Here is a 12331-nt window from a genome sequence, read left to right as displayed (position 1 = left end):
AAGCAAATCCTGACTATTCTATGTTTCATTTGCAATAGAGCATGCTAGGAGAGCCATAAGAACATTCCCCATTATCGTGGTAATTTTGCTGATAACATGTTATCAAGCCTCTCATAAACTCTCTTAGTTCTGTACTGGTTCAGTTCTCCAAACACCAGACATGAATTCAGAGAATATTCTAGCTACTTAATAATCCTATCATGCTAACTGATAATTTTCTTATTTCTTTAACTTTTGAAAAGCTTTAAAGAAAAAATCACCGTGCTTACTAACTCAAGAAAGTAAAAAAAAATTGTTTCTGAATGCTCACTTCATTTGCTCAAATATTTATACCATTCATTCCCAGTAGACCCTCACGATCGCTCTTCATTGTGTTTTATAATCGATCAGATCATTGGTTCTTAACTGAACTCAGGAATGAACCATTTTTCTCTTAATAAAACAACCTTTGATCCAGATTAAATAAGGAACTGGAAATATTACAGAATGATTTCTTTGATAGCTGACATTTTTAGGTGTTCTTGTTGTAGTGTCTAGATTGATATTTAATAGCATTCAGCAATGTTCATGGTTTCTTATACCTATAACTGCTTTTGAAGATCTTAGATGAAATTACATACTTCAAAGGATGTCCATATAATTCTAACTTGGGCTGGATAATTTCTATATTTTATTTCTACTTTTTAATTTAATAATTTTTTGGAAGTGATTAATTTGTATCTATAGTTCAGTTGCTTCTAATATATTTAGGCTGAAATTCTTCACATAATATCAAGCTGGCTTTCCTGGCTGGCTTCTTATTGATTAAGTCACACTTAATCCTTAACTGTCACTTAAGCATAATTTAATAGGTATACAAGGTATTGCATACCTATGGCCTGTTTTTCTGTAAAGGAAAAACAGTATTCAAATCAACGGTAGACCAAATTAATTCTGAAACCTCACTGAAGTGATTTTTAAACACTCGTCTGGGTCTGGATGTGTATTTGGATCAACACAGATGGGCAGAACCCTGGGCTTATGGAGAGGTGCTGGGACTCAGCAGGATTGTAGTTCTGTCCATCTGTCTTGGTATTTTTCATTACACAATTAATTTTAAAAATACAATAAACAAACAAAAAATGTATTGACCAAGCAGTTTCAGCTGGAGTTTGATAAAAAATTGTCCCAAATGTTGGGATTAAAATTTAAATGTTTAAATACATGCCTAAAATAAATCTGGTTGAAATAGTGCACTTAGAGTGTAAAAACTGATATAGCAACATTATGTCTTAAAGACATTATTATTTTGGACTTAGTATATTCATGTCTACATAATTGAGATAGTGACACTCGTATATGGGTGTTATCATACAGCTAAGTATTCCTGAGTTTCTCCATTTTGTAGTAATTTTTACTTGCTTATGATTTCAAATTAAATTTTCATCATCCAAACGTGGATGAATGTACTTCATTCATATATATAAAGCTGTGCATATATGAGCTTGATAAATATAGGTATAGGTAAAAATAACACATAAGAAAAGGGATGATAGAGAGCTGATAATGATCAGAATATTGACTGGATTCCCATTTCTTTGTTTCAGAAATACAAAACTCCATGGAGAAAATTTTTTACATCTATGCCAGTCTATGCAATAATTGTTGCAAACTTCTGTAGAAGCTGGACTTTTTACTTGCTGCTTATCAGTCAACCTGCTTACTTTGAGGAAGTGTTTGGATTTGAAATAAGCAAGGTATGTAAAACTAATGTAAAGCTTTTATCTCAGCAAAGTAAATATTAGAGCTACATTTGTGGTATTTATTAGGAGGAAGAAAGAAAAGTGTTCTGAATCTTTATAATGGGTTTACAAGTCTTAAATCTTATCCCTCCTAATTACTGTTACCTTGACCAGCTCATATGAGTTTGGTAACAACAATGACAAAGGATTGTTTAGGGGAAGGTGGAGGTAGGATAAGATTTAGTGGTGATTTACCTAGGGTCATATTGCAAAAAGACTTTCAGTTAAGTGCTTGAAACCAGATCATGCAAGGTATTATTAGAGAGGTATTGAGAGATCCATTACACTTCTGTCCCTGACACCCCAGGGATGCAAGATCCCGCTGAAGATGTGAAGAAGTCACTGTATAGTGATTCCATTTTTCCAGGTTTTTGCAAAGCAGAGCCACCTAGTTTTAGGAAGGATAGTACAATTTATCACATTTCTATATCCCCCTCTAACGTGGTGAGAACTGCTTCTGCTTTTTCACTTAGGAAGCGAAAGAGATGGTGACAAAGTATGAGACCTAGGGATGATCTAAGGTTCCACAAAATTCATACATACTTTGGATCAGACCTGTACTGTGGTTATGGACACATGCAAACAAGGCTTCAGAGTGTATAGTAAGCTTTCTACTAATACAGATTTCCTTCTTGTGTAAATCATGAGGGCTTGTGCTTTTGAGAGACCTATATTCTTTTGATATTGTTCCATGAGGTATTAAGTCATCATAAATTGTGGTGCAAGTGACAATTAGACGAGTAGCTTCCAAACTGTTGCCATATTATGGAGTATTGTCAAAATTCTGTAATGCCATCCTGCATTTAAAGATGGCTGTCCATCTTTAGCTGAAGCCATTTTAAGAAGCTTTGTTTTGCCAGAAACATCATCTGCTATATATGCAATAAGAATGATCACATCCTATAGAATTAATATTTTTTTTTTCTAGAAGATTTTTCTCAGAGTGCATTCAAAGAAATGCAGAGCTTTGTAACGAGCATCAGCGAAGTCAGTTTCCATTTGCTGTGGATATGCATGCTTATAAGTGAATAGGTATCATTTAGTCAGAAACACCTCAAAGCAGTAACTGCAATACCATAGCTACCTCATAGTTAATATCTGGCTTATTGGGAGAAACAATAAGCTAGCTGTCACAAGATAGTCATCACATATAAACTGCAGTGACATGCACAATTTCACAACTTCAGCTGAAGATTAGAGAAAAATTGTTTTCTTTTTGTACTCATGGGGTCTGCTTTGCATGCTGTTGTAACTCAAGTCAGACATCACGCCAGACTGATACACTGTTCAGATAGGAATTACGCAAAGAAGCATAAGCACATTTTCATACATACACAATAATCAGAATTCTCTATTAGAACAAAATGCCACGCATACTAATCCAAGCTACCTGCCAGGCAGGAGAGAGAAGAGTTTGTGCCCCACTCACTTTGAAGGAATAGTCTTCAGATATATTACTATATCTTGGGGTAGTCATCACAAAATTACTATGTCTTACTTTGTTAGTATGTATAGCATTTTGATTACTGACAATGGATATTTAGTATGTTATCTTTCACTATGTACAAAGTTTCTCAGACATGCTCTTTGCCCATGTGAAATTTGAAGTTTGAGGGACGGTCAGAAATCAAACACAAATGGCCTTTGTGTATGTGAGGATGATCCACAGGGAATCTGTCTAGACATGTTAGGTTTGCTGGGCAATGCCACACCAAAGATATCACCAGCAGAAATGTAGGAACTCAGTTCAACACATTTGTTCATAAATGTCATGAAAAGGCAAAGAGGCCATAAGTCAGAGGAAAAAAAGCTGTTAGCTTAAATATAAACTGTGAAAACAATCTATAGACAAAAAGCGTCATGGCATCAGAGATTCTTGAAAACTTAAGATAACCAGTTTTGTTCATAATAAACCAAGTTGAGAGTTTTAGTTTTAGCAAACTAAATGAACTACAGAAATTGAAGAGAAACAATTAGTTGTTGAATGCTTCAGAAAATGGAGAATCAATATTTTCTTACAGTTTATACTTTGCTACTTCTGATTATTTCAGGTGGGTATCTTATCTGCTGTGCCGCACTTAGTGATGACAATTATTGTTCCTATTGGGGGACAAATTGCAGACTTTTTAAGAAGCAGGCAGATTCTCTCAACCACTACTGTGAGAAAGATAATGAACTGTGGAGGTAAGTTTTCCTATTTAATTAAAAAGCTTATAGTGTAGATTCTATGTCCATACAATATGCTGTATACAGTAAACAAACAAACTGCATGGTTTTATGTATTTATGAAACAATACTTCGTGCATTTTTTGTGTATTGCAGGTGTGGTTATTAAATAAAAGTAAACACAGTTGTTCTTATTCCCAGTTTCGATACAGGTTTTTGGTATTTGAAAAAGCATGTAGACTGTTAAAAAAGGAGATTACCTTTTTGGGCACAATTTTGCTTACTCTTAGGTACTTACTGAATCTTAACTCCTCATGTAAACACCCTCTACGTTAAGAGAGCATAGACACCTACCTGAGATTACACGTCTGACTTTTGAGAGGTTAAAGGCACACGAGCTGGCTGTGATAAGAGCTGCAAAATTCATAAGCAGGTTAAGTGTATATTCCCATTAGGACTGGCCAGAATGACCTATCCAAATCTCAACTATTTATTTTCATCTTAAAGCTGACAGAAAGTAACAATAAATTAGAATACAAAGAATAAAATAAGGATTATTTGAGATAGCTAGAACATCTGTTTTTTAGTGATGAAAGAAATACCTGATTATATTCCACTCTGAGGTAATGTATTGTGTCTGTCTTCCTACAAAGTATTATCATATTCTAAGGCCCTCAATATTTGAGAGGAAATGAAATCTGATGCCTGGTTTTCTTTATGATTTCCCAAGGTTTTGGTATGGAAGCAACTCTTCTTCTTGTGGTAGGATATTCTCATAGTAAAGGAGTGGCTATTTCATTCTTAGTGCTTGCTGTAGGCTTCAGTGGATTCGCCATATCTGGTAAGATGATGTTACTGTTATTAGTAAATTATTTTATCTTAACAGGTAGAACATCACATTTATTTTTTATTCATTGACAGTAATTTAAACAACCCTAAGAATTCCAAAGGACAGTATTTATGATCACTAGGAAGTTACAATCAGTACCACATCTTATAGATTAGATTATTTTTGTTGAAATACTTCAATATTTTCCATATTCATTACAGCAAATGAGACTTTACTTTCTGTGAGGTGCTAATGTACATCATAAATTTTTCTTGAAATCAAACATTAACACAAATGGATTTATATTATATGTTACCTAAATTTACACATCTTTGTTTAAATATAGGCCTTTTACTACTTTTTCTACTATTTATTAGTTAATGCTTTGTTTTGCACTTTCTTATTACTTTGGGGCCTTATTACTAGCAATTTTTTTCTGATTTAAAATTCCACTCTTCCCCTTCCCTGCTGATGTATCACTCCTTTGTCTTTGCCTTTGCTTTTCCCAAACACAGGTCATCTGGCCTTCCATTCTTTTCCCACTGTGATCTTAGTATCCTCTCCCATGCTGGTTCCTCATGTCTAAAGTGAGCTCTTGTTTTTTGTGGGGTTTTTTTTGCATTTTTTGTTTCATTTGGTTTTTGTTTTGTTTGGGGTTTGTTGTATGTTTGTTTGTTTGTTTGTTTTGGTGCCAAACTTCTAAACACTCCTTAATCAAATCTGTTCTTAATTCCACATATTCGGCAAGGTATCGTGCCTGTCTGGTACAACTTGAAAAGTGTATCGCACTTTCTCTAACAGTTATCCATATCATACTGTCTGTCATTTCCATTTTATTATCTTCCTGTTTGGTTCTTGTTTTCACTTATCTCAGTGCTTATTTTGAGGACAATGAGTTCTGTCACTTCAGAGAAGCACATGTTTTTTCTAAGATTATTTAAATAGTCGCTGCATAAACTTGAACAGAATTAAGCAGCTGGAAATGCAAGAGAACAAATAAATTTTTATATAAATAAGTAACAAATCATTTATAGAATTTGTCTTTTTAACTTCCATCATTTTACCACTTAAGAACAGAAGAGAACACCTGGCTCCTCTGTCTCTCTGTCTGACAAAAAGAAAAATGTGGACAATAGGAAGGAAAGCGGTACAAGCTGCAAGAAGAAATTACATCTTTTTTACAGATTGAAATGGTCATGAATGACACGGCAAAAAATATGAACTTTCTCCCTGACTAAATATCTTCTGGGTTCTCCACTCCACACAGTCACTACTGGGATTTTTAAAAAACCCCTGCAATTTTGGGAGGAAAATACATTTGGTGTCCTTTTATAACATATTTTTTTAAGAAAATGAAAACCCAGAGTCCTTGTAGAAATATTTTACCACTACAAGCCTTTCAGAGAATAAGAAATGCAATTAAACAGCCCAAATATGTCAGAGTAAAATTGTCAAGTGATAGCATTACTTTTCAGACCTGAAGTAATGCTCTGCTTTTGGTATAAATGCTTGCTGACCTTTGTATTGCAGGATTCAATGTCAACCATTTAGACATTGCCCCAAGGTATGCCAGTATCTTAATGGGGATTTCTAATGGAGTCGGGACCTTGTCTGGAATGGTTTGCCCTATAATTGTTGGAGCAATGACAAAGAACAAGGTAAACAGCAATACAGTTTTCAAACCTTCCTGATTAATATTATTGGTTTCAAGAAAAAGACTTTTTCATAGTACAGTTTCCCAGGATATCTGTATTAGAGTCTGGTACCTCCAGGGCATAGCATCCAGGAACTTGCAAATATTAAGCATGCTTCACTATGTGCTTACCTGGTCAATGCTTTTGTAGGCTAATGAATAGTGATTTTTCAAAGAAAGATGGATATAAATAATTGGAAACTGGACACTTAAATATTTTAGTTGTGCTGACTAACACAGCCTCAATTCCTAATTTAAATCTTTCAGCTCAGAAGGTTAAATAAGTCTGTGGACTAGTCTGATTTAACAAATTTCCTTTTTACAGACACGTGAAGAGTGGCAGTATGTCTTCCTCATTGCTGCTTTAGTTCATTACGGAGGTGTTATCTTCTATGGCATATTTGCTTCAGGAGAGAAACAACCCTGGGCAGACCCTGAACAGACAAGTGAAGAGAAATGTGGCTTTATTCATGAAGATGAACTTGCTGAAGAGACAGGGGACATTACTCAGAATTATGTAAATTATGGTACCACCAAATCTTACGGTGCTACAACCCAGGTCAACGGTGGCTGGCCGAACGGTTGGGAGAAAAAAGAGGAATTTGTACAAGAGGAAGTACAAGACTCATACAACTACAAGGAAGGAGATTATTCATAACAAACCTAAATATTGGGTATATTTTGTAGTGTTTGTGATTAAATTCATTGTGATTGTTTGCACAAAGAAATAAAATGTGGTATAAACATTTAAACACATATCAAAGAGGAAGGTCTTACTGTAAAAAAATACATCAAAGTGCAATCTGTATGAGTTGTGACATGTCATCACTTTCATTAGGTTATATTTGTTCTATAAACATTAGAGTTTTAAGGGTTTACTGGTCAAAACTATAGAGGCAATTACATACTTACAGTATACAAGAGCTAAAACTCATAACTAAGGATTAAAGCACAACTAAGCAACCAAGTTGGCACATCTAATGCTGTTTTTAGAAAGCCAAAATTACTTGACCATTAAAAATGCACTTATATATTTGTTACACTGTATTGAAAGAGATTGTGTTAAATACACACGTTTACTCAGTGCAATGTAGGATTTGTGTGTTTAGTCTAAGACAAGAGCTTTCTTAAATAAGAAAGGTTGAGTCCTAGGCATTTACAGAGGATTGATCCAGTTCCTCTAATGGTAATTGTATCAAGCCTAAAGAACAAATAGGGCATATTGTATGTTTATTGTGATTACATGCTGCAGGCTACTCTGTGATGAATAATGGAATTATTTAGGAGTTTTATACTGAATGTTTGGGCACAAATTCTCATTTCTATCCTTTACAGAAACTTATGAAATTATAGGTATTGTCATGTTCTTCCCTGCATTATCAACTCATATAAAAACAATATCTAATGTTAAGTCTGACTTTTCATGCAGACTGTCAAATCCCTGTACTAAAAAACAAGCTTTATTATTCTTTTCTTTGCAGTATATTCCAACTTTGTACTGTTGTCTTTAGAGAGAGAAAAAAACTAAACAATATAACCTAGAAAAAGATATAGTCTTTTACGATATTCCAAAGAGAAATTTACTATGAGCAAGTAGCCCTATGAAAAAGGATGTATTTGTTTTGCAGAATATTTTGAAACCAATAGAAGAAACAGAGAATAATTTAACCCTTATTCTTCCCTTAATAGCTTTCATATTTTTACACATCGTGCCACAGTTGTATACATAGATATAAGTTTATTGAAGATACTGTAATTATAGAAAATTTTGCTATTTTAGAAATCCCTGAAATAAAAAATGTATTGTCTTTCGATTAAACCTAATAATAATGGACACTGAATATGAGTAACATATAAACTCACACTAAACCAAAGTGGCAAATAACTAGTGTTGGGTTGAAAGAAGCCAACAAGCCTCACGCTTGTCTTTTTAGCATAACTCAACAGTGACTGCAACGTTAGTGTACCAAGCAATAAGTGCAATGCATTATGAAGTGCATATTCTTCTAGACTATATATTAACCTTCATTTAGCTTGTTGTATATATTTGGGGTTGTTGGGACTAAACCAAACTGAACCAAACTGAGGTTAGCAACACCAGACCACTTCTTAATACTCTAAAATGACAGCAATGATCCATTTCTTAATTCAATCAAATGATTATTATTGTATGTAATAATCCATTCTGGATTCTTGGTCTGTTCATTGTATTGTGCTAGTGATTGGAAACCCTGCTACCGCAATATACAACTTGAGGATTGTTTCTTCTCCTTTTTTTTTTTTTTAAATGCAAATCATACCTTGACCTTAAGAAAAAAATATTTTGCTTTGTGCCTCAAAGTGATGTAAAATGTGACCATAGCTTTTGCTGTGTTTAATGAAAAAGATGTGGACTGTGTCACTTTTGTTGCTGCAAAAAGTGTTAATAAAATGCTCTATTTATCCTTTTATATAAAAAGGACCATTGTTTCTTGTCATTTTTTTAGACGCACTTTACTATAGATGACAAAAATTATAGTCACTGCAGAACAAATTCTACGATCAGCGTGAACACAATATCTTATGTCCCAGCTGGAAGGTCCTACATTGTCTGCTCTGAGCTCTGAGCATACACATATGTGTAGTGGGAGAGGAACCTAACTCCAGATTGCTGTTCCTCCTCTCATAAGGATGGCTTGAGTAGGTGTGGAAGAGAAAGGATCAGGAAGATCAGTGTGCCAGCCAATGCAGCAAAACTGGAAAAGGCAGATTAATCTGTGTTAGTTAAAGAGCTGATGTGTATCAGCATTCTCTAAAGCAAATAAAAAGCATCACAAACTGCTGTTCTTGGAGTTTGTTTCCTTCTTTGCTCCTGCAACAAGACTCCTTTAACTGAAACATAATGTTACTTTCCATCCATCTTTGGATAGACCCTACAGGAATCAATAAATTCGGCAAATCCTATATTAAAAGTAAGTCTTTTTCTAACAAAATTTTTACTCTTCACTAACTTTCTTTCACCAAGTAGAATGATGTAGAAGCACCAAACTGAACAAAAGGTTGCAAAACAGTAGACAGAACAGTAATGGGGCCAGTGTTTCTCACCAATAGTTTTGTTATCATGCGATGTTGAGTCAGATAACACATAAAGTTACTGCTAATTGTTTTGATGAACCGGTGTGATGTTGCCATGGAAACATCCTGAAAGATACAAAAGTGGGATAAATAGGGGCTGTAGAAGTGGTGGTGTATTTATCATGGTAAGTGGACAGCTTAGAAAATGAAAACTAATTAACAAAATGAAAAGAAATGCTTAGTTTTTCAGTCTAATCTTGCAAGTTCTCTATCTTTCAAAATAGTTTCAATAATAATCTTTAATTAAATACAAGTAGTTTTTTTTATTAGTTTAACATCTTTTAATTACATAGAAAAAAGGAGAAACCTCAATCCAGACATTAGACATTGCACTGTCAGCCATGCACAACTCTGTGGGAACTCCACATTTGCCTTTAAATGCTGCAGCACTCTAAGATCCTACACAATTCTTTCTAACTCTCTGCTTCTGCTTTCAATCTTTTACCTTCTCTTTAAATGACAGTGCAGAGAAATACATTCTTCTTGGAAGGAAGAGGACCATGACAGATTTTAAGGTTTTTATTTCTTCAGATGCCTATTCACAGAAGATTACAGAAACCAAATGTCAGGAACATGACTGAGAAAGAAAAAGGGGAAATGGAGAAAGTAATAGGGTTCTTGCTAAAGGACGACTAAGTGAAGACAAGCAGCAAAAACTGCATCTCTTTTAGGGAAAAGGAGAGTTGAGGAAACATGACACTACATCTAAACTCCTACATTTGTTCCAATAAATATTTTTATATTTCACCCTTGCTACTTAATTTTTATAAAGTAACATTGCTAAAGCATATCTCTTCAGCATATTCTGAAATGTGCCCTGTCTGCCCAGTTGTTTCTCTTCTGCACCCAGATTCAATGACTAGCTTTGCAGATGTGTTGCACTTATATGACAAAGCCCTTAGAAGCTCATATCATCCCCGTTTATCAACCAGACTGTGCTTACAGTCATTCGATCATTTTGTTCTGTCACCTGTTTCAGTTCTGTTCTGTTCCCCTATCTGATACTCTCTGCTCACTTACTATGTTGGGGAAAAAAAAAAAGAAAAAAGGAAAGGAATTGTTACTCGCATTTTTGTTTATCAGTTAGTAAACTTTTCAGTGAAAAACAATAAGTAAAATGAAAAGGCAGAATCCAGGCTCCACAAAATCTTTAGAAAAGCTTTGAGTTTATGTGGTCTAGAATATCACCTTAAGCATGTACCTTTACGCTCTCAAATGATTTCATATAGATAGTATCACTGAAATAGTGACAACTTTTTAAATATTTGAATCTGCATTAGTAAGATGTGTTCTGTTAACACATGCTCTTTGTTGCAGTGATAAAGCTATCATAAAGTGCTCTTTGCTTTCAGAAGTGATAATGAAATTCAATGGACCATATTTCATAAAAACACTTTTCTATGGGGAAAAGAAAACCTCAAGGTAAAGGTTGAATAACAGTGACAAAAGAATATCTGCCAATATGAATGAAGTCTTCTTTCAGCGTGAAACAAGGAATAGGAATGAATGTGGAAGTCAGAATAAATGTCAGAGTTCAAAGCCGTACTGTTAGAAAGATAACATCACAGTCTTAGTTGCTGCCTCTGAGAGATGAAATGTTTTGTTCCTTTTAGGATAAGCTGTGAAGGAGTTTGAAGGCTAGTCTAAGTCCAGATTAACTGCTTAACAGCAGCTGCTTTTCTATTTATTTTGAATTTTTCTATGTTTTTTCCTGAATAGTTTTCATTGCACTGGAATATTTGATAGTAAATAATCAAAGGACCTAGGACTACAGTCAGATATTTTGTTTAGATATATATGTGCATCCTCTCTGATCCAGCTAATGTGTCTGATGTTGCTATTCTAGCTTTGCTTAACACTTTTTGCTCTCTTGTAACCTAAAGCATGGCAAAGAATGAAATGTGTTATATGTTCACATATGTACAACTAACGAAGTCTATGTACTTAGCCACACTGAGATCAAGTGCTCAGACAGTATCTTCCATGTTTGAGAATTAATGTCCTCTTTTAACCTTTTCAAAATCCTAATGTATCCTCAGCAAGTTTAAACAGCACTTGCATAAGTGTCCTCTCAAAACTGCAATAATCTACAATAAACATGGACAACAGCAACAAGTAACAAAAATTTTCAGTCTTACATAAGAGGTTTCATTGTTTTTGTTCTCTCTGAGAAGATCTTAAAATCTGATAGCTTCAGGGAACTTCACAACAGCAACTTAAAAAAGGTCTGTAAAACTCGATGGGGATATTGGCAGGAATTTCTTGGTGTTGTATTGGTTATATTGACACTTCCACTATCACATTTTCTGGGTCACAAATGTAGAATAATCTATTATTTATTTACCCCATAGCAGGAACTTAGCATTTAGTACTTACTTAAATTGATATAATTAAGTTTCATAGTATTTCTAGACATACGAATAGCCTAATATTATTCTCTAATTTAAGGGATCTTGAATTCAGAATGTACTTTTTCAGACCATCTCTGTTCTCTCTTGCAAACTAATATGAAAAATACCTTTCCTTAAAGAATTTAATTTATTTCACTTATTTGAACAATTGCAGTCCTGTCAGTGTTTTCAAGCTTCCTGTGCATCTCGCCTACTGAAAAAATCTGAACTGATTAAGCAGGACATGCACAGTGAATTAATTATACTTCCCAGGAAATGTTGGACTTACTATTTCCTTGCCATGGAGATGAATAGCACATGCACTGTAAAAATGTGCCAACGTTCACACAAACAGTGC

General features: G+C 34.3%; 1 protein-coding gene across 1 annotated transcript in view; it reads left to right on the top strand.

The window, feature by feature from the left end:
* SLC17A6 (solute carrier family 17 (vesicular glutamate transporter), member 6) overlaps positions 1–8267 on the top strand; it is a gene marked incomplete at its 5' end in the record, with an annotated part of 30529 nt that extends 22262 nt beyond the window's left edge. The window contains 5 exons of the mRNA XM_010187688.1: positions 1587–1736; positions 3833–3965; positions 4678–4788; positions 6307–6434; positions 6795–8267. Coding sequence (XP_010185990.1) covers positions 1587–1736; positions 3833–3965; positions 4678–4788; positions 6307–6434; positions 6795–7127 — 855 coding nt within the window. The remainder of the gene's footprint in view (positions 1–1586; positions 1737–3832; positions 3966–4677; positions 4789–6306; positions 6435–6794) is intronic.
* Positions 8268–12331: the final 4064 nt, after the last annotated feature.

The sequence above is a fragment of the Mesitornis unicolor genome, unplaced genomic scaffold (assembly GCF_000695765.1).
Source record: "Mesitornis unicolor isolate BGI_N332 unplaced genomic scaffold, ASM69576v1 scaffold3487, whole genome shotgun sequence".
NCBI lineage: Eukaryota > Metazoa > Chordata > Aves > Mesitornithiformes > Mesitornithidae > Mesitornis > Mesitornis unicolor.
Note: the sequence above shows the minus strand (reverse complement) of the source record. Positions and strands in the feature narration are given on the sequence as shown.